General features: G+C 40.8%; 1 protein-coding gene across 2 annotated transcripts in view; it reads left to right on the forward strand.

Annotated features, from left to right (window-relative positions):
• LOC306741247 (guanine nucleotide-binding protein G(o) subunit alpha) overlaps window positions 1-23,694 on the forward strand; it is a gene marked incomplete at both ends in the record, with an annotated part of 79,532 nt that overhangs the window by 52,958 nt on the left and 2,880 nt on the right. Inside the window, 5 exons of one of the 2 annotated variants that reach the window (XM_079223502.1) lie at window positions 401-561; window positions 7,902-8,030; window positions 11,047-11,176; window positions 17,078-17,231; window positions 18,956-19,143. In XM_079223502.1, coding sequence (XP_079079628.1) covers window positions 401-561; window positions 7,902-8,030; window positions 11,047-11,176; window positions 17,078-17,231; window positions 18,956-19,143 — 762 coding nt within the window. Of the gene's footprint in view, window positions 1-400; window positions 562-7,901; window positions 8,031-11,046; window positions 11,177-17,077; window positions 17,232-18,955; window positions 19,144-23,694 lie in introns of those variants that run through there. The other variant, XM_079223503.1, reaches the window with a different exon arrangement.

Consider the following 23,694-nt stretch of genomic DNA (forward strand, 5'->3'; position numbering starts at 1 on the left):
ACATTAAGAGTATTAACTCAGGCCTCTCCGTGAACTGCAACAGCTTTCTGGTTTCTTTCTGTTTCTGCACCTGTACTGACTCACGGTTTGTGTTTTGTGTTCCAGTGTGTGAAGGCATCTGAAAGAAAGGTCAATCTAAGAAAAGAAAAAAAGTGTACGCTAAATTTAGGAACACACATACATAGTAACATACAATATTGATGATCCTGTAGTGAACAAATACTCTCTGTTTACCAAGTGGCACACTGTTTAGAATGCATTGAACAGTGACAGTCTTTACTAATGTCATTTTGAGTGGTTGATGTGATTACGACGCCTTCGGAGTTTAGAGAGGACGCTGCTCCTCCTCTGCCTCCGTGAATGCTCACCTCCTGCTTCTTCCCTCCTGTGTTTCCTCCAGGCGGATGCTAAGATGGTGTGTGACGTGGTCAGTCGTATGGAGGACACAGAGCCTTACTCCGCCGAGCTGCTTGGCGCCATGATACGGCTGTGGTCCGACTCAGGCCTCCAGGAGTGTTTCAGCCGCGCCCGCGAGTACCAGCTCAACGATTCAGCGCAGTAGTATGTACACATGGTCATTTGTCTCTGTGTGGTTGTGTTGGCAATTGCCGCACATGTGAAATGGAGCGTATTCTAGTTTGGTTCACCTGTTTTATTGATATATATTTATCACACAGGCCTGTCAGGTCTGTGTGATAAATATATATCAATGGATAGGCAGAGAATTGCGTGTGCCAGTATGGATAAGATGCAGTTTCATTCTTTGTTACAGAGGTAAATGTGACAGTTGTGATATTGATATATGTCGCCCAGCATCCCAAGAAGTGTCATATCACTGAGTCAGCACAGAAGCAAGTGTATCCATCCAGCCACCATAAAAGATGAAAAACAATATATATATAAATAAATGCTCTCAAGCACACCCTCAAACACACCTTATGTATTTACAATCTTCTAAATGTGATCATACACTAGCTATTACGACACACAGTCAATCACCATTAGAAGTACAGCGCCTGATTTATGCTGAGTGCCTGTGTGTGGGTGGAGAGAGAGAGAGAGAGAGAGAGGGACAGCAGGAGAAGCACAACAAAAGAGAGAGAGGGAGATAGAGAGAGAGGAGGTGGGGGAGTAATTTCCTTCAAGTGCCACGTTTGTACACGTAGCCCTTGTTTAATCGTGCACCATCCATCCAGTGAAATTACACAGCGACATTGAGATCAGTTTAAGTAGAGTGACAGATGGAGTCATATATATTTGTTGCTGTGTGCAGCACATACAGTTTACGTATATCACTCTGATAGGATGGAATTAATGTAGCTTGTTTGTCTGTAGTTGATACACTGGCGTGGATTCATATTAAAGTATTCTCATCTGGAAATACAGTTATACACACATTGTCTGCCTTTGGATTTCTACTGTAATACTGGGTTAATTTACTGATATTGGTTGTTAGTTAAATTGATATGTCTTACTTAGAATTGAAAGGCAGTTAGAAAACAGTTACCTTTACATTATAACTGGCTGAAGTGGGAAGAAAATACACCTTGAAATTAGATCAAATGCACCATTTGATGAGAATCTACCAGTTGAAATACGTGTCCAGACGTAAAGCTTTGGCAGACACGGAGGCAACAAAAACACAAAGGAAATAGCAGAAGATAAGGAAAACTGAAGCGAGAGGAGAACATGAGAAAAGATGGAAAGAGACAAGGCAGAGATAAGAGAAGGCGATTGGGAAATTCAAAAGGAGGCCTGGACAAAGAAAACACATCAAAATGATTCAATGAAACAAGGCGCGAGACAAATGAGACTAAAGGAGACTAGAGACCGAAAAGAGAGAGAGAGTTGAAGCACTTAGTTATTTCTCACCATGGCGGACATCAAGTGCAAACATATTCCTGTCAACATTTACATGTGGTCAATTACCTCAAACAACATCCTCTTTGTGTGCAAGTGTGTGTGTGTGTGTGTGTGTGTGTGTGTGTGTGTGTGTGTGTGTGTGTGTGCAAGTGTGTGTGTGTGTGTGTGTGTGTGTGCGTCTGAGCGCATGTCCGTTTGTGTGCCTGTGTTAAATGTCACATTAAAGATTGATGCACACTTCCTATTATGTTGTGGCCTGTGGAGCAGAACAGGCCGATCAGCCAATGAGCTGATAGGACAGATATCACATGATCAGACCACATTCTGTTTAACTGTGTGTGTGTGTGTGTGTGTGTGTGTGTGTGTGTGCGTGTGTGTGTGTGTGTGTGTGTGTGTGTGTGTGTGTGAAAGTTCTTTCTTGAAAATCCCTGAGAGCAGAAGAGAGTAGATGCTATTTCTCCAAAGTTAAGATAATTTGTAAGATAGTAATTTGAGAGCGTGTGATGATGCGTATGAAACAGTAAAGTTACAGCTATGAACGTAGCAGTGCAGTGTGTGCAGTTTGTTTGTTGGTAAATAAATGCTACAACTCCTCAAGACCACGGGCCAAGTTCCCATGTCTTGCTTGCCATCTGTTGATTAAAGTGAAGAAGGTTAGCCCTGAAGTTAGCAACCATTCTGGCTCAGGCTCACGTAGGGTGGGCTGACCTTTGTGTGTGTGTGTGTGTGTGTGTGTGTGTGTGTGTGTGTGTGTGTGTGTGTGTGTGTGTGTAATCACACATGCATGTACACTAACGTGCGTTTGTCTCTGTTCTGAGAGGAGCAAGTACAGCCTGAAGCCTCCTCTCTCTATCTCTGTGCAGATTCCCTGCATGTCCTGACCTATTTACTACAATGGATATACACTCTGTTTATGATTTACATGCCTTGCCTTTGAGACACAGTGGTATGCACTATGCATGCACCAACTTGTGCTCACACATGCAACAATTATTTTTTGGAAGTGGGGTTTTATGAGGTTCACACAGGCATCTTATCCATCGTTAGTCAAACAGGAGTACCACTGCACTGCTACATTCGCAGCTTTCTACTGTACACACACACACTCGTACAGATACTCGCTAAGCTTGCAACACACTGACTGAAACCCTGACAGAGTTCACGAGGCAGACACACAGCTGACAACATCGAAGCTAAACTAATTGCGGCGGAGACAAACGAGAAAAGTGGCTGCATGTGTCCACGGCAATGCACGTCCAGCAACTCAACCGCATGTCATTGCAGCTGGGCGGCTTGTTAGGAACTTCAACCACAGCATCCCTGTATGTGCATGCAAGGCAGCGGCCCATATCCGGTCAGTTAACGGTTACTGATCGGTTAACGAGGGTCGGCCAGCGGTCGGAAAGCAATTCATTTGCTTCCATCATACAGCCCCACTTCAAAACATCCAAACTATCCATTTAAGCATCTATGCCAGATGAAGTAGTTAAATGGACAGTGGACCAGATTTGTCTCATTACACTGAAAGACTGCAGTATTAAATAGATGGAGTGAATCGTGACTGCTATTATCAGGCAGTCTGCTAATAGCAGAGAACTGTTTAGAACTAATTGAAGGTAAATGTCAGACAAAGTGGCATCATTCTCCTTTCTTTACTTCAGCATCATTGATTTTAACAGATACACACAGTATGTCCTGGTGCTGGTGGGTACTGTTATTTGTCTATTTCTGTCTTTAGATAATTAACTGTATTTGCTGTTGACAACGCGGGGTAGCCTAATGTTTAAAGGTCAGCTTGCTTCTTTACACAAACGGCTAAGAGATAAACTTGGGTTATGTCGTGATCGGATCAGTGTTGATTTAAGTTGAGCATTGAAGCGTCGCTACACTGCTAGTGTGGCATTTCCTGGTTTATCTTCTTCTCTGGACTAAATAATGACGGGGCTTTTTCCTCTGTCGTCACTGCTATGTTGTAGCCAGGTTGTGTCATGTTGCATCATGTCGCTGCAGCTTCTGTAGAGGTGACAAGTGCTGGTTGTAGATATGTGTTGGAACATCACAGCAGGGGAGACGTCTGATCATCTAAAAACCAGTTACTTAGCAACAGCTATGAAGGAGGACAGTGCAGCCGACCTGGCATGATGCTGTTAAACAGAAAACATGCCACATAGACAAAATGTTTGTATAGTATGTTTCAAAGTATACATATTCTGCCTTAAAATGCATTACTATGTATACGGTGTATAATGTGTTAATGTTTAAAATCATATGTTGTATACACTTGCCAATATAGTTGTCAACAGCCCCATATATTATGGACCTTTTACTTAAAAATACAGCTTGGACAGCCTCTGCATTATAACTAGTGGCCTTTGTTTGTTGTTAATGTTGGGTCATTGCACTTATGTTAATATAGCAAGTGATCAATATGACTCTGCTATTACTTGGCACCTGCATGTCTTTATACCCACTTACCTGCATCTCTCTCACTCTGTGTTGGCCTTTAGATGTTTTACTGTCTCGCCTTGTTCTCTTTTACGTTCTCTACCAGTCCTCTTTGGCATCAAGCCACTGTTTTATCAATAGCCTCAATCAATATCCTCAGTTAATGATGATTACTGAAAATGGAAGAGTGTGTGTGTGTGTGTTAACAAAGTGTTGGGAGAGTGAAGCTGAATATTGCAAATTGTCGGGAGAACTCTTTATAGTCCGATGGCGTCAACTAGGCATCGACAGATAGCCGATATTTGGAATTAATGCACATTGGCAATAACATTTTTATTCTTAGTGTCATTTAGAGAAAACATAACTTTGTTTAAACGTCTTCAAGCATATGTAAAATGAAATGTTGCAAAACGGATCTTTGTTTTTAAGAGAAATTACTCTTCCCATGCTGACACCTTCTTTGCATGTATTGAAGACTGTCTTTGCATATGTTGGTTGAGTAAGATACTCCCAGTATGGACGTTTGGACGTAATACAAAAAATGCCTTAGATCATGAAGCACAGTGTTAAGGTGCAATGCTCTGTTTTAATTAGTGAGGTGTATGAACCACACTGCAAACTGAAGGCTCCACCAGCAGTGACAGACAGAGTGACGGCTGACTCATGAACATAAATATGTTAAATATCATACAAATGCTGAATATCGCGGCTGAATATCATCTCACGGATAACATTCTCTGCGGTTGTCTCTCTTTTGTGCCCCACACTTGTTTCAGTGATCATCTATAATACTCTACGTCACCAGGGAAATCAGAGAAGTATTCACTGGGATGCGATGTTAATCGAAGAGTAATATCAGGATGAGGACAGAGACTAATGCAGTGGGACTCTACATACAATACCGTGTGCCGTCTCAAAGCTACACAAGCATACACAAGTTATTAGCCTGCCCAGGCGTGATATAATGTAATTTACATTGCTGTGGGTGTAAGACCGTCAGGGGATAGCAGTTCTATACATGAAATATTTTTCGCAGCATCTGCATTAATGTAAGTTCCTGCCAAAAACATTTTCTCTGAAAAGTGACTGTAGGGTGGAAACGGCTTCTAGTCAGAGAGGGTTCAAACCTCCTGTGGTGGTAAAGGTCATTCGGGGTTTCAGGTGTTCAGACGTAAACCTTCATTATATCACCTCCATCTCTTCTTAATCCCTTTGCGCTGTGCATCCAGAAGCCAGTAGTATCTTATTCAGTAGATGATGCAGCACGACTGCTGCGGGAGGATGTAAGCGCTGGGAGCCTGAAGTTCAGATTAGAGTAGGTTATGTGTCTGTTCAAGCAATATGTTTTAAGCTTTAACTCATAGAGCTCTGTTGTATTTATTTTCCATGTAGATTCTCTCTTAGCACTGTATCTGGAAAGTCTGCATACATAACAAGCAAACCCCATTAAATCAGCCGATGCTATAGTGTAGTGGACAGGTGTGTTTAGGACCTGGTTTCTATGTATCTCCCAATCCAAATAAATAAAAGTCCAGCAGATCACTTTCCCTCATGGTGGCCCCGTAAAAAGAACTGTTCTCTGCCTCTCACTTTCTCTTTGTCTGCCCTCTTTCAGCTCTCCCTACTTCCTCTCCACACCCCAAGCTCTAAACCCATATTCCTTTCTGTATAATCAATAGTTCTTATCACTGAAGCTGTGTGAGTGTGTGTGTGTGTGTGTGTGTGTGTGTGTGTGTGTTTAGGGCCATTAGCTCAGTATCTTCTGCCCACTCTAGCCTTTATTTTATTTCCCTCAGTCTCTTAGAAGTAACTCGACATCCATTTATAAAAGCTCTGAAACAATACTCACCAATCTATAAGTAAAAGCTTTACATCCATTACACAAAATGGATGCATGATAAGAGTATATGTTCTCCACATATCTCCTGCTCTTCTGCCTTTCTGTCTGACTATTCGTCGGCCCATCTCTGTTAGCTAAGAATAGCAATAATGTCTGATGGTAATTTTATTGCTCAGCCATCACTCTGCACCTGGTTGTAGAAGTGGAACGCATAAGCATGATGCAAGGTGGACGTTGCACAGCTATATTTCAGCATTGGCGAAGAGCATGGCATTACAACAACACAACAGACACGAGCCAATCAGAATAAAAGATTGTGCATGCTATAAAAGTGATGAAGCCGCAGTCTTCGCCCTCGTCTCCCTTGTTCTTTGCTTGAAGGAAGGGTGGATTGATACAGAAGTAGAGTGATCACCCCTCAGCCAGGGAGCTACCCTGCATGTTCTGTGAGATGAATCTCTGAGCTGCGCTATTAAGGATTATTTGATTAATACTTCTACATAAAAAAATGTCCAGGGATTTTCCATTACATAACTGAATAGACATATTCATCTCACCCACCTACTGCTCACTTCTTACCAGGTGGCTCCATATGTATTTTATCTGCCAATTAGAGCTGATGGCCTTTATTAATTTAATGAGTACCGCTGAAATTACCACTTTATAATTAAAATAATTAAGAAAAATATTTAGTTTTTCCAATTAATACAAATACATTGATTTAATTAAAAGTATTGTAAAAGGTGACCAGATACTTTACTGTACCTGATCTGACAGTTTTGATCTGTACCTTACCCTGACCTCTGACCTCCCATAGAGGGAGCATATAAGTAACAGATAGTTGCCCCACTGCAGTTGGAGTTGCACATTTACTGTTATTATTAATACGTAATCCAGTGGGTGGTTGTCACATGCTGCTTGTTATGTAATGTTTACTGTTTCAGCCACCTGAGCCATGACATTACATGTGTGTTACATCATTGCACTGTAACACAAAGTGAATAGCATCAAAACAAATGCATGCTTTTTTAAGTGATCACACTCCTACTCTGTCAGTGTGAGTAGCAAAAGACCCTTTGAGCCGCTGAGGCCTACTTGAGTCTAAAAGGTGAGATACATAGAGCTACTGGAGGATTAATGGAAGACTTCAAAGGATGAGAATTATAAGGAACCACTATCAGAACTGACCCCTTAGTTGCTGTTGCTCCTGTACGTTTACCTGTTAAGGGCCAGAACCAAGAACAATAACTATAACGATGTGAGCATCCACACTGATGATGGAGAATGTTGTAAACAGTGGCGCTGCATGGCGCTCTTTCAACTCGGAGGGATTCTGATTGGCTAGCAGTGTCTCTATTGTTCATCCAATCGCTCGACGTGAATACTGATCCCAAACATACCGCTGGGTCATTTTCAAAAAGTATGTTTTTCAATTTCATCATTAGAAGAGCAAAGGCTCTTAGAATGATGACTTACAGATGCATTTGGCAAATGCAACGCTGTCTTGGGTCACAATGGCTGGGGTTGCAGGAATGAAAACTTTCCCAAATCCAATTTAGAACTGGCCACATTTATTCGTGCATGAAAAGGCTAAAAAGATTATCCAAACTCTTTAAATCAGAACCTCTCTCACTGCAGCCTCATGTACACCCCTTCAGTTTACCTTCAGTATAATACGTCTTGTTAAAGTAGCTCAACGAGAAGAAGATTGCTGCTGACTTACAATCTGTGTCTGTCTCTGTGTCTGTCTCAGCTACCTAGACAGCCTAGATCGGATTGGTGCCCCAGACTACCAGCCCACGGAGCAGGACATCCTGAGGACCCGAGTGAAGACCACGGGCATCGTCGAGACACACTTTACCTTCAAAAACCTCCACTTCAGGTCAGTATTCACTCATAACGTTGACATTTATTTTACTGTCACAAGTGCTGCCTCTCACTCGTCTCTCTGTCTGCTCCTCTTATCCATGTAGGAACTCCAGTCTGTAATTAATATGATGAAACGCTTTAATCAAGCTAGGATTGTCTGTCATTTTAACTAGATCTGATTCAATTAGAGCGAGGAGCAGTGGGAATGATGGCAAAAAGGAGGGAGGGGTTTGTTCGGATGGTAGGAGGAGACGAAAGAGAGAGAAAAGAGGCGGAGGGCTTTTTCTGACCTCTAATTTAATTACCATATTTCTGCCCCTCTTGCGTGTACAGATGCATTACACAATACACATACATGTTAGTTCTACTGTTACTGGCAGTAGGCGTTGTGCTGCTGGGTGTGTAACTGTTGTCAGCTCAATTGCTATTACTGGCAGTCAGGCAGCGTGTGGGAGACTGCAGTGTTCCTGTACTGGGTGTAACCCATCAACCCACCTACCATTATACCCATCACATGTGGAACTGAGTTCACTTCACTTTGGCTTCACTCCTCTCTGGTAGTAGTTTGTCTAGTGTACTCTACAAACCACAAAATTACAACTTATACATAGGAGGGGTCATTCCAAGCTTATGAAGGCATGAGGTAAATTACTTTCTGAGTTGGAGACGGTCCATCTGGTCTATATATACAGTTTATCTATATATATATATATATATATATATATATATATATATATATATATATATATATATATTATCTATATATACAGTTTATGAACTATTTATTTATTTATATTCCAGTTTACTTGTTTTGTTGCTTGAGAGTTTCAGCTTTACCGTAATCCTCAGAAGGTCTTGGTTTGATGTGGCAACACACTGACTTGTGGTCAGTGGCGGTTCTACATGTAATTACGCCCCGGGCGAGACCCCCCTCCAAGCACCCCCCCCCCCCGGTAAAAAAAAAAAAAGTCGGAAAAATATTTCATTTTGAAAAAAGACCGGATACATCCGTCTGTGCGTAGCCTCAAACGTAACATCTTGACACATGTCAAGAGGTTCCTTACGTTACCCCAAAAGTGAAACTTAAAAGTCCGTTACAACTCTGTGTTCTGGATTAAAATCAAGGCAGAGTACACTGGGATCGCCAAAAAAGCTCTGAAAACCCTGCCTCCATTTCAACATCCTGTCTTTGTGAAGCAGGTTTTAATGAAGTGACAGATTGCATATAAAGGTTTAAGGTACGGAGTAGAGTCAGTAGACTGGACATAAACAACAGACGTAGGGGCTCGGTCTTTTTCTCCCGTCACCACGAGACGGACCGGCTTGTAGCAGAGAAACAAGCTCAGGGCTCCACTAATGCAGCGTCATGGTGATGTGTATCTTTATGCATTTTATAATTGTATTTATGCCGGTTGTATTACGTCATATTTATTACGTCATATTTTTCGTCTACACTGTGAAGGCCGGTCCGTGAAAATATTGTCTGACACAAAACCGGTCCGTGGCTCAAAAAAGGTTGGGTACCACTGCATTAGAGTACGGTCCCATAGCCCACAGTGGATCCCCTCGAGCGCATGCCGCCGCACCCACACACACACGACCCGCAGCCGGCACCCCCCCCCGCCCAGAAAGCAGCCGCAGGGGGCGCCAATCTGCCAACCCCCCACACAGTGACATGATAGATATTGGAAAACCGCTTCACGGCCCAGATGATTTTTTTTTTTAAGTGGTCGTGCCGCCCCCCACGTGTCATGAAAAAGTGCCGCCCCGGGCAGCTGCCCGGGTCGCCCGTGCCCAAAGCCGCCCCTGCTTGTGGTGTTTCCACCGTTCCCTCCCGATGAAGCTAAAGATCTGTAATAAGCCAGAACTTACAGACCAGAACCACCTATCTGAACATCCCATACCTTTTAAAAATGGTTTCATTTTCTGATCAAGCCAGCATAATTACAGATTCAGAGGAGAGACGCATTGGGCCCAAAAAAGGACAAGGCCAGATCAGAATGAAGTTTGACATCAACGAATGTGTCTGTTTATTGCACGACCCACTGTGCAAGATGGGTCAGAAAACACTGACACTCTCATAATAGTGTTGGCTCTGATCAGTGGATGACCTAGAACAACTATTTCTAAATTTAAAACAATTGTCAACGTTTCTCTCAGACTGCCCAAAAATTGCACGGGGTAACAGCTAAAGGAATCTCAAATGGCCCATACAGTACAAAGCAATGGTCACATACGCAGTTATACCGCACGGCAGTTATACATCCAAAGGTTACAACTTACAATAAGAAGAAAACTGCCAGAGTTTGTAAGATCCCACGTTGTTCATACATCAGAGTTTAGAGAGACTGACCGAGCCTTTCTAACACAGAAAAAGAAAAGAAAAGGTTGAGAAAATACGAGGAGCCTTTTGGAGCATACACTTGGAACAGTAAGTCAGCTGTTGACAATATCTAGAAATAGAAACACTTTATGGACTCCGAAGAGGAGCAGAAACCAGAAAGAGGCCCTGCAGTACAAACCGACCACAGCTATGAAGCTCCCAGGCTTCAGAAGACTCAGAAACACTTTACTGTTCATGGGGGGCTCTTATATACAAGCATAAATAATGAAAAGAAAAACTTTAATTATGTACACAATACTACAATACATAGCACAATATATGTTGAGAATAAACAGTAAATATCAAAAATAAGAGATGAGGTTTATGGAAATATCGGAATTATGTGAAAATATGTACAATATATAACCTCAGTGTAATTGTGTGAATAAACAATGCTGAGAAGTGGGATCTATAAAGTATGTTAAATATAAATGCAAGAATAGTATGAATAAGAATTAAATAAGAATATGTATTGAAATGTACAGTATACAATGAATGCAGTATTAAAAAGCAGAGTATTGCGCATGTGAAATAGTGCACCATTCATTGTACAGTTTCATCATTATTGCACACAAGAGGAGTGAGAAGACACTGTCTTCTGTGTATTTTGTGTGTTGATTCACGGCCGTCTCTCTCTGTGCATCAGGCTGTTTGATGTGGGAGGTCAGAGGTCGGAGAGGAAGAAGTGGATCCACTGTTTTGAGGATGTCACAGCTATCATTTTCTGTGTGGCGCTCAGCGGATACGACCAGGTGCTGCATGAGGACGAGACCACGGTAAGGACAGATGTTCACATGTGTATATTCTCTCTCCCTCTGTTTCCTCTCTCCCGGTCTCACAGATGCTGTTTCACTTAATGGCCTTGTGACCCATTTCTAAATATTGGAACCCTTTTAAAGGATATTATATAAGATGGCATCAGTAATTTTATTTTATACATTCGGGATGTGCAACAGCATGGGTAATAGTCCCCTAATACATTCTGACACAGGCTATATAGCAGCCAGTTTAAAGATAGAGTGGAAGCTTGTTCTATATGTAGAAACAGTGTTTAACATGACATTAAACACACAGTCTGTGTAAACGCTTAAGACAGGGAGAAATACATGCCTGTAGAGCTGTTTCATGAGCTGCTAAATACATTAAGATGAATGTTTCTTAATCTGAATTCTGTGGTGTTTCCTGTGGATCTCAGTTTGGTAAACCATCCTCCGATATCACAACCAAACATGTGATTGAATCAACGGTTTACTGCTCAGGGCCACATTTAAAATACTTGTTGAACTTGTTTGTTTAAATGAACACGTAGACCAACAGTGCTCTATCTCTGGTGAACCCACTGTCGGATGGTTCCAATGAAAAAATACATGAGGAGACATAGAGAAGTTATTTTTTCTGTGGGAAAAGTCATGTATGGTCAAGGAAGTTGCTCTAAAGGCAAATCATGCTGGCTGTAAATTCATATATCATATGAGATATATAGTCGGTGTAGAACTCCTCCATGACCTTACTTACTTAAGTTTAAAGAGCTTCATTACGAAAGTAAAAAAGACACAGAAATATTATATTATTTAGAGAATCAGGTGAGCATACAGCATTATTTATAATTTAAAAACCTTAATATTGCAGGACTCTTTTTGTTGTTTTTTACAGAGTGGGAACACAACGTACTTCTGTAGACCTTTCTGTTATTTGGTTAGTGTAAGACTGTGGACAAGGTCAGTCACAATAGAGTAGCTCAGTGTTTCCTTAACAACAACAAAACACTCCCTGCCATGTGGCTGCAAAGCTGATGTACAGTTTGTAACCTACAACAAATAAGCTGATTTGAATGCATGGCGCTCGCTGCTATTTATAAAGCCTGAAGTGTGTCCTCTGAGAATTCTCGGCTGGGAAACTGTGCTCTGTAGCTGCTCTATTTATGCAGATGTCATCAAGCCTCCCCCTGAGCTGGGAGCTCCAGAAGAACGTCAGAAGAAGAGAGGCAAAAGCCATCATAAAACACACGCACAAACAGCTCCTAGTGCGTGTGTCGTATACCTGAGTCCATTTTAAATGGTGTTTTGTCCTAATGTAGGCGACGTAAAGTCATGGGGAGACTTTGAGTGTGGCTGCTGTCACAGTTGAGAGGAGAACATTCCTCTTAAAAATGTTTAAATGGTACCGTAAACACTTTACCTCTCATGTTGTAAAACAAATATTGTATTGCATCACAGATGAGACAAACATCTCCCTTTTTAGTGAAATACTTAAATAAGGTAATCATAAATCATAAGGTCCCCCTTCAAAAAGTGAATACAAAAATAAATAACATTGTCTGATTCTGTTTCTTTTTTTCATTTAACTTATTCTATTTTAGTATCAGCCTCGATATTTCACTTCTCTACCATAAAAGGGAGCTAGGCAGCTCTTTCGAGTCCCTCTTGACGATATTCAAGATTATCCCGATAACGGAAATTCACCACAATCTACTCATCGTACTTTATTGTAATCCGTAGTGACATCGTGTATCGTCCCTTCCCTGCCCACATCCTCTGTCAGCTACCAGACAGAGGATGGCATGCGATTCAGAAAATAAAAAGTAGTCGTGCAGAAAAGATATTTTACAATCAGACATAAAGATAAAAACCCCTTCCTTGGTAATGGGAGTCATGCATATATCTTCTCTGGTAATTTATTACAATCAATGATATGCCATGAATTTAATTAGAATGCCAGTTTTCCCTCATAATACAAATCTTATCTGGACAGGAGTTAAAAGTATTGTTAGCATACTAGCCTCTTAGTAAGATAACGCTTTGTAGGCCTACTTTAGAGGCTATATTTAGCATAAAACCATAGTCTAAATATACGTATTATAATGTTTGGGCTGAAAGTCGGGTGAGCATGAACAGTGTAGTCAGGGAGTCATAGGTGGTGACATTTACATTCACATGTTTCACTATTTCCTAGTAGTATAATTCTTCATAATATAACTCATTTAATTAATGTGACCTGGACCCGCAATAGCATTAATGGATGTTTTAACCAATTCATTGATTAAAGTCATTGATCAAATTGACACTTGTTGATGAACTTCCTAGCTGCTACACTTAGCAGTGTTTGCTACAAATCTGCACAATCCACTCAACAATCACACCTTTAGTATATTGATGTTTAACGGGTGTCATCAGACCGCATCAGAATATTGTATAACGAATATCACTGCCTTTGGCCGGCAAGAGAAAACATTCAAGGTTTGTGTAAATTACAATAAGGACAACTTATTCCTTCTGAGGCTTTTCTTTTGTTAGGAAACTGAATTCAATGTTGTTGTTTTTTACTTTTCAAGACTCACAGATGCCATGGTATTTGCAGTACCTGTATAATATTTAATGAGGTCCCATAACAGGTTTTCTGTTTCGTTTGTGTTTATTTAAGTCTCTACGGTGGCGACAGCTGTGGCCAGAGGCTTTATGTTTTCTACGGAGCTTTATTCAAGACCATGGTCTTTTTTTTGAGGGCATGACTCATTGATTTCAGGTTCAGATTTGTTAATGCTTCCCCTCAAAGCCTTGCCCTCACACTCCGAGCTAACGTTAGCTGACTGTAAATGAAGCACTTGAAGGCAGAGTGTGTTTAGTTTAAGTGCTTTAAGGGAACTGCAAGACGAAATTATAGTCACAGCGAGTAGATAATGTGGGCCGACCAGAGATGTATTAAGAAGAAGGAGCGGGCCGCCATTGTTACCTCCTCGTATTTAACTCCCATCAGAAAGCTAATGGCTCACTCTCTGTGTGCAGCTGTCAACAAGCGAGCTGCCACGGCATCCTTGTCAGTGTACGGCAAAATAAAAAAAGTTGTTTCCAGTAATAATAACCAGGATAGTTGTTATAGTAACAAATAAAAACAGTCATTTCATTCCAAAGGTCGTGAAGAAAGCAAGAGCAATAAGCCGCATGATAAAGCCTTGGTGGGCGGAGGTGGATGAAGCCGGTTCCTCCATCCAGCGAAAGCACCCACAACAAAGCAGGGATCATTTAACTGGCACCTGGCATTCTTTTGGTCGGGGAACTTTGACGGTTATCACACCAAAAAAATCCAAGAGCAGATGTTTCATGAGCAAGCATAACGTATGTGCAGAGGCAATCCGAGCGCACACAGGTGCTATTTGAGTGTCATGCTCTCAAAATGAAAGACTAGACTCTTGAATGAAGATAAGAAAAAAAACTGCTTTTTTCGTCAGTCCGGTTTATTTTCATGAACAAAATATCTCTGGGATGCCTGGACGCAGGTTCTGGTTATTCTAGCTTTGTCCTTTTAAGGGGACAATATAGAAGTGAAAGACCACCTGAGAGGTCCCATGCTAAAGGTTCAGGCTGTATATGTCTATCGAAACATCTAAGTGCTTTATTAGAGTAGAGTCATAGTACAAGCTTTTACATACATACAATGTATTCTGACCCATCCTTAGTATTAAGGAGCAGTGGGCAGCCCTTATCGGCACCCGGGGAGCAATTTTAGGGTTGGGTGTCTTGCTCAGGGACACTTCGACATGTGACCCATGGGGAGGCTGGGGATCGAGCCGGCGACCATGTGGTTGCAGGACGACCACTCATCCCCATGAGCTACAACCGTCACAAACACACACAATTCACTACATACTACTTCTGCTTTTTATTTCCCTTTGTTCTATTGAATAACTGCTTGCATTGTGTTTTTTCTCTGCCTCTCTTTGTTTTGTTTCTGTGAAAACACACACACACACACACACACACGCAGGCTATATAATGGCAGCTGCTCTGGGGGAACACTGTCTGGATAATGTCCTTTCCTTCTGCCTCTGAACACTTTCTTTTCAGCAGTGGGGGTGTGTATGTATACAGTGTGTGTGTTTGTGTTAAAGGGGGGCGTCATGTAGGAAGTCGGCTGTGGGTGGGTGAGCGGGTCCTTTGCATTTTCTGTTCCTGCTCTAAACTCCGTCCTGCAGCATCTCTGGCTCCTTCCACTCCTGTCACTCTCGCCATCGACTGTCCTCTCTTACCAAACAGCAGTCAGATCTTCCACAGATGCTCCACCCACAGACAGGTATGAAACCTCCCAGTAGGTTGATGCACTTATGAGTTGAAAGTTGTGCCTCTCCGTCAGTTCACGTTTTATTGCATGCTATGTATCAATTTATATCTCTGTCTGACTGTCAGTCTGAGCACTTTATTTATATACCAGTTTAAACCCATTATCTTCTGTTCATTATTAGTTTATCTACTTATTCTACTTAATGTAATATTATGCCACGCTTCTAGTTTTCTCTATTTTGATTGGTTGATGGGCCCCATCAGTCTCATTTTCTGTCCTCCCCTGTCCTAAACTAGGCAGTATGGGATCATAAGCAGAGAGAAACTGCTTTCAATTCTTTCTTTAAAAAGAGTCTTGTATGTTTTCATCACAAAGCACTTTTGTACGCAGCATGGATGGTGGTCTAGACTGATTAGTGTTGGGTTTATTTTTGGATGAGCACTTAAGAATAATATTAACAGTTAGTTTACTTTTCACTTTGTACAGATTTCATTAGAAAACAGAATAGTGAATTCTGGAGAGAATTAGTCAAGGTAGACAGATATAAGAAGCATTCTACCTGTGCTAACAAGCCAAAGATCACATAATCTACTAACATGAGAACATGACTATGATGGAATAAATATAACATACTTAAAGCAGTTTAAGCTTTATTATATATATATATATTTATTTAAGTCCTCGTGCTTTGTTTTAGCTGTATTTAAAATGCAAATCTAACAGTGTTTGTAATTTATAACTTAAATATTGCTTTTAATATAGCATGAATGCTGGATACACCCTGTGGAGCTTTTACTGTTTTTATTGTGTTTGCATTTAACGTTTGTCACAGAAAGACATTGTGTGTGTCCGGCCTAAGAGACACGTTCAATCTTCTACCTCTGAAGATAGTTGCAAAGCTAATTTAAATGTGCATCGTTTGCACCAGAGTGGTTTGTCTTCCTCTCCTCCTGCATTGGTACACATGAAGCACATTGGTGCTGCAACCTTTATAATGCATTACCTCCACAAACTGTTGCTGCCTACTACAGATTACATAAACATCTACTGACGGTGAGCAGGTTATTTCCTCAAGGACATGCAACAGAAAAGCTAATACACTCAACACTGAGAACGTCTTTTCTAAGCATTGCTCTTTAGTGCCCCTAGTGGTCAAAAACGCCATATGGCACCTTTACGCTCTCATTTATTCACTCCCAGCTTAAACGCTAGAAGTGCATGGCTTTGTTTAACTCAGCTGCAACATCCAGCTTACTAATAAGTGTTGTTACTGATGTGTTGATTTACACAAATGCACAAAGATATACACACTCAACATGCAGCAGGAAATGCTCTGTCCGTAGAAAAGAGGAACTCCTCAGTACTTCTGTTCCAGCTTTCTCGTTTTAATTTACCCAGTTCCTGTTTTAATGGTGTGTATGTAGTATGTGTGTTCTTGATTCTGCTACTTGTGTAGTGTGTTGTGTGTTTTCTGAACACATTTGCACAAATGATGTATGCTTGTCTGGTTGTTTTGTGTGTGTGTGTGTGTGTGTGTGTGTGTGTGTGTATTTATCTACTATAATCATGCAGAATATTGTGTTTTAAAGCCTTTTTAACCCTCGGTAATGTCTCTTTTACAGAATCGCATGCACGAGTCTTTGAAGCTGTTTGAGTCCATCTGTAACAACAAGTGGTTTAAGGAAACCTCTATCATTCTCTTCCTGAACAAGAAGGACATCTTTGAAAGCAAGATCAACAAGTCGCCACTGTCCATCTGCTTCCCTGAGTACACTGGTACATATCAATGCACTTGACAGTGATATTTTATTATTAGTTCATACTATGTACTGCATTATTGTATGAATACTAGTAGGCAATGTCTCTGCTGAGGAAGAGATTCCCCCAAGTTTTTGAACATTTCCACACTAAAAGCAACTCTAGCGATTAAATAACATTAACCTTTTTAAAAATATATTTCCTCAAATAAACCTGTTGATCTGAACTCAGTGATCTGTGGATAGAATTACTCGTTTTACGAATTACAGTTTTGCTTTCCCTTTTAAATTACAGTAATAATGGTCACAAACATAGTATCTGTAATATATTAGGGCTCAGCAATATGGTCATGAAAGGAAATGTTTTACAAAGTTTTAACAAGATTGAGGACAATTCCCAGCCACCTGGAGCCATGAAAGTCCTGAAAACGTTATGTAATATTGTAACTATTCATGTCTCATCTTACAGGACTGTCCAAACTGTCCAAACTCAAGACAGTTTACGTTAATTTCAGACTAAAAGTAATCTTAACACTTACATTTATACAACGTAAACATTGGACATATTCACATATCGTCCCGCCCTACATTGGATACCAAGCACAAACCAGCTGGCTTAATCATTCACTGTCAATAGACTAACTTTATATCATCAACCCCTTTATCTAGCTCTGCCAATTCAAGTATAAATGTGTCTTATCAGATTTGAGAAAACAATCCTAGATGAACGATAAATCTCTGATGAAAGTTACACTGCATAATAAAAGGTTGTGGAAAGAAGGATGGACAGAAGCTTGAGGGCAACAGAGAAGATGCAGGCTCAGACTGGAATGAAACAAAGATGTTTGTCAAAGAAGTAAATGAGTGAAAGAGTTAATGAAATCAGGAGTGTTACCAGGAGTCCAACGGAGAGGAGCTGGAGTGTGCTATTCTAGATGCAACAGAGAGGGAGAGATAAGACAACAAAGTGGAGACACAACAAGAGAAAGCCGGAGAGAGCAAGAGTGTGAGAAAATGAGAAGAAAAAAATGCACAAAGCAACACTGTGGGAAAGCAAGATGGAGAGAAACCAAAACAGCAAGACTGTGAGAAAGAGAGAATTAGAATTCTAAACCTGTTTCCTCTTCTCTTGTTCTCCTCTCCTCATCCTTTTTCATGGCCAGACTTTGAGCTTATTCTGATGAAGTTGCCTCTGAAGCAGACAGAAAAACCACAGTGCGACTCCCGGCTCAGAGCCAAGTAGATGTCCAAAATTACTCCAGTCATTGAGGTCAGACTAATTTCAACAATGTTATAACAAATTGAGGCTGCTGACTGAATCCACTGCGTGGCAAATGTTTTGCATTACAAGCAAAATGAACTCTCACCGTTTATAATGGACTTTAACTCAAAGGTCATAGGTTTGATTTGGCACTGCTGTGAAATTGATCAGGATACAGTTTGACTCGTGGTTCCATCCTTTTGGCTGTAGGACCTAACACGTGTCATGGACTGCTCCTCTATGACAACTATGACCCATTGCCAGTATTCTGAAACCGACTTTGCCTACAAAAGCGAGATGCGCAGCCTTCTGCACACCTCAGCAAATATGTGCCGAGCTAGATAGTCAAAGGTTATGTTTTCATAGAATATCAGAAAATATTGCTGATACGTTGAATGTACTATAGGTTAGCGTTAACTGCTTTTAAGCCTTCACCTGACTCCCACTATATGTGATATTTCTCTGTGTGCCTCTATCCTCAGGTCCAGACACTTATCTGGAGGGAATAGACTACATTAAGTGTCAGTACGAGAGCAAGAACAAGTCATCCAGCAAAGAAGTCTACTCCCATGTGACCTGCGCTACGGACACCAACAACATCCAGTTTGTCTTTGACGCTGTCACTGATGTCATAATAGCAAATAACCTGCGGGGGTGTGGCCTGTACTGACGGAGACGTTCAATGTTAGCCAGTGGATGACAGATGTTTGACTTGTGTTTACCGTACCAGTTTGTTGCTCGTATTTTGTGTGGCCCTTATCAGTGCAGTCATCGAATGATAGCCAGTCAAAGAGGGGCCACGGCTGTGTTAGTGATGTCATCGGCTTCACCCTAAGGCTCGACTTTTAGTTAATGTATTGATTGGTTGAGTGGGTTGGTTGGGACTTCTTTGAATATATTTACCTATTTGACTTCCTCCTTAAGCATTTCATTTTACCAAAATTTCAAATATTGTGCCAGTGTGCTGCAGAAATCCTGCACAATGGCTCCAGTCGACTCTCCAGGGACACAAGGTTCCTGTGACTTGTTTGTACACGCAGTAGCACCTTACTCAAGGAAATTAACTGATTACTTATTAACAGGATCTATCTTATAGGGATTCCCCAGCAGTCCGCCAAACTGGGGTGGAGGAGCGATTCCCATTATACCAAAGTATTTCTAATCATTTCAATTGAAGTTGTCAATCTTCTTTGCCTTAAACTTGTGCCTTATATACATGAAGGGCCAATGTGAAAGTGAATATATAAGAATGTTGTTTAACTAGTCCGGGTCAAGCTCAGTTCACTCTCAGTTTACATCAGAAGGTCATCTGCAAAACAAAAAAGCGTTTCTATATATGTTGTGTGAAATAGCTTTTGTGCGCGCCTCCTTCATTATGTTGTATTTGTTGTGTATTTCGTCTTATTTTGTTTTCTGATGACGTATTCGCTGCACCTGACTGCTTTGTTGCACTATTGATGAGCTCCAAAGTAATCAGTATTTATTCCGTAGGACATGATGAAGTAAATGATCATAATCATGAATACTGTAAGAAAGGATGAAGCAGTCATTGTGAAATTATTAGACAAAATCAAACTTAACTCATTATTATGAAGTGTATGTTATTTTCACAATAAAACATGTTATTTGTATTTGTAGTAGCAGTTGCTGAGCCTGCTTTGACCATATGATGTGAGCGAGAGCAAGGCAAACGTAACCGTAAAGCTCTATTTGCATGGGACTAGTATTAAGCTCCCAAAAAGAAAAATCATTTGATGGCGATCCGCACTGGACTAAATTGACGGAATATGTTGACAAATTACGGACATGGCAGATTTCCCCAGGGTTAACATCACAGATAGCCTCCACCATTATTATAAATGACAGAAGTAACCGGGTAACCAGTAGTGCTTTACACGATCATTAGAAACGTGAAAAGATTTACTTAAAAAAAAGAGAAACCTTCCAAAAATAAGTCGTAAAGAAACAATTCACGATAATAATTACAGTTTTAATTATTTGTTAGATCATTTCAAATGTAATTTTAATGTTCTGTATTTTGTCATAGTTATATTCATTTTAGTTAGTCATAATAATGTGAGTTAAAACAATGTCTTATTCATTGGTCTAATATTACCCATGTTGTATTTCCATATCAAACAGTGTGACGCCTTGCTTGATTGAACTAGTAGGACCTGCCCTCTTCTGGCCTTATCGAAACACAAGCATGCTCTCAAGCCACATTTCTCTTCTTTTTATTTTTACTGCATTTTGGATTGATGCCACTTAAAGCCCACGTGTGTAGGATTTCTCAGTTAACAGTTTATTATTTAGCTAATAAAAAGCTGAATTGTCGTTGACAATAGCCAATAGGTTTCCAGATTGCATTTCAGCCATTGCGTTCCTCTTTTGCTCGTCACACAAACGGTGTACCTGCATGAAGCCAAAGCCTGCTCAGATGTGATTGGCCAATACTACCCGACTACAAACAAACACCATAACTCTTCTGAAACCAAAATCTTGGCCATATGCAGTCTGTTTATAGAGATTATGGTTTGAGCAATGGTTGCCTGTCATCTTTTATAAAACTACCCAGCAGGAGTTTATGCATCTGAACTGATGTGTGTTTCCATGAAGCAAAGGATGAGCGTCGTTAGTGTTTTGGGCCTGGATGCATTTCGTTTTGAGAGTAAATATGTTTTGGTCCCTGTAAAAAAAAAAAGGTTATTGAAATAGTTTCTTTGTTATGTAATGCATTTTTTTTTTTCATTCGAAGAGGCAAGAAGGATGTATTCTTTTCTTTTTTTAATATTTGAAAATATAATGTGGAAGTCGCTATTTATTCTTTTCGGATTGATATTTCAGCCCCTCATGTTTCAGCATTCATGCGTCACAATAAATCAGCTACAAGTGGTCGTTTTCGGACTCCAACAGACAATTCACAGATGGTGCATCAAATTAAGCATTTATTCTGAAGGGCCCAGGGACAGCGTCCATTGTGTAGAGCTGCACAGTGTAATATCTTTATTGTCCACTTCTCTGCCTTAATAAGCCAGAGTGAGTCTGGAAAGATTGTGTGCTTCTGGGTACGTCTAGTCCTCTGGGATTAGATTGTCAACCTCCTTACTATTGTTTCAACCCCGTTATTTTGCTTTCTGCTGAGCGAGTTGCCTTTCGGCTGAATACTCTCGTCCCAGAGCTGCTGGACGATGGAGGTTTGATGTAGTGCTAAGCTGAAATGAAAAGTGGTGTGTGCATTTTGTGGGAACAGCCAAAGAGATGCGTATAATACCAGGAAATATATCAAATATCAGCTTTTTTTCTGTTGGATTTTGTGGAATCGACTCAGATGAGTTTGTTTGCAGCTTCACTGGTATGAGTGCTCTCTGGCAAACAGAGGTAGCCAGCTTCTTCATTTATTCATGAGCAGGGCATTTGCTTCATTCCCACCACACTCAAAATAGAGAGGGTCCGTCTGCTTCAAGCTATGATTATTTTTTTTTAAACAGGTAGATGATATCACCGGTTCTTCCCACTGCATCTGTGCAAAGTTTCCCTAATTAGAGCGCTGCCTGAGGCTGTTGATCAGCCTGCTTGTGTGTGTGTGTGTGTGTGTGTGTGTGTGTGTGTGTGTGTGTGTGTGTGTGTGTGTGTGTGTGTGTGTGTGTGTGTGTGTGTGTGTGTGTGTGTGTGTGTGTGGACAACATCAGCCCATGGGGGGCTTGTGGTGGAGTCAGTGTCTGTTGATTAATTACCCAGAAGGCACCTGTCTACCCTTTTCCACACATTAACACACGCCCTTAACACACACACTGAAGAAATAAATGCACCCATGAGACTTCAAAATGTCACCTTAGTTGCCCGTGCCAAATAATATCACCATATCCCACCAAAGAGCCTCAGGTGTTTTCTGGTTTGTTTGCCAAACATGAAGCTGCTGGAAGCTTTTCTTCTCCTCTGACTTATTACATTCATTACATAATGGGAAAGTTGACCTCAGCTGTGCACAGAGCAGCGTGTATCCTGGTTCCTGCGCTGCAGATCCTCCAGTGTCCGACACGATGCATCTAGAAATGAATTTAAAGGGCCATAACTGTGTTTTAAATCAAATGCTACGTATCTCATACAGTATACTTTAATAAACAACCTTTTTTGTGTTAACCTTGTCAGAGTTCAACAAACCTTTACACGCGCAGGTTTGTGGGTTCTTCTGAGAGTCCACTAATTGTTCTGATGTCATCAGGAAGAACTGACTGATTTTGTTGCTCAATTTTATCATTTTAAATGCTGGTATAATATATAAGCATATATAGTAATTGGACCATAAGCTCTCAAGCAAGAAATGGAGAAATTACACCAGGGGCGAGGCTGAGAGGTTAGTGGGTAACGTAGTTTCAGTTTCACCAATAAATAATAGCCTCCTATAGGTTGCAGTGAAGGAGAGATTTGTGGGTAATGTAGTCTCAGGTCAGATTTTATGGGTAATAGTTTATTTGTTTTTAAGTGGATGAGTCTGATGTGAATAATACAATCAGTGGTTCATCCAGGTGCAACGGTCCGATTACATCACACAGCAGGTGGTGGCACAAAAGAAATGTTAGCGTCATGTGCCACTCGATGCCTGAGCAACATAAACAATTTCTGAAGTCCCACAACAGCCAAAAAAATATTTGGGGCTGAAATTTGATCCCATGACATGTAAATGAGCTTCTGTAGTGTCTTTTTGCTGACTTATTTATGCTTAAAGTTTTGAAATACAGTTACCTGAAAATTTTGGGTGGTGTAATAATATGTTCAGCTCCCCCTTAAGCCTCTGCAGACCAGGGAGATCCTGGGAGAGGATTCAGGAAGCCACAGGGCACATGACCTTAATGAACGTGAGGAATTAAGGAGGCAGAGGGTGAGCTGGGAGAAGTCATTGCATTCATCATGCTCTCAACTCTTACTGCTGCAGCCATTTTACCCTCCATTTAACTCCTCTCTCAATACCAACCAACGTCCTGTCTATACTGTACAGATCACATACAGCAAAATCTACAGTCGTGTGTATTGTGGTTCTGCGCGTGTGTGTGTGCGTGTTGTGTATCTTCCTGAGCGCTGTAAGTAAAATGTATCTGCTGTGTCCTTCCTCACTGCTGTGATAATTTATTAAAAGTTGTATTTATAATAAAGCACCACATGAGTAACTTGATATGTGTGGGGTTTTTCTGACCACATTTGCATTTGCAGAATATTTCAAATG

Source organism: Taurulus bubalis (genome assembly GCF_910589615.1).
Source record: "Taurulus bubalis genome assembly, chromosome: 9".
Taxonomy (NCBI): Eukaryota; Metazoa; Chordata; class Actinopteri; order Perciformes; family Cottidae; genus Taurulus; species Taurulus bubalis.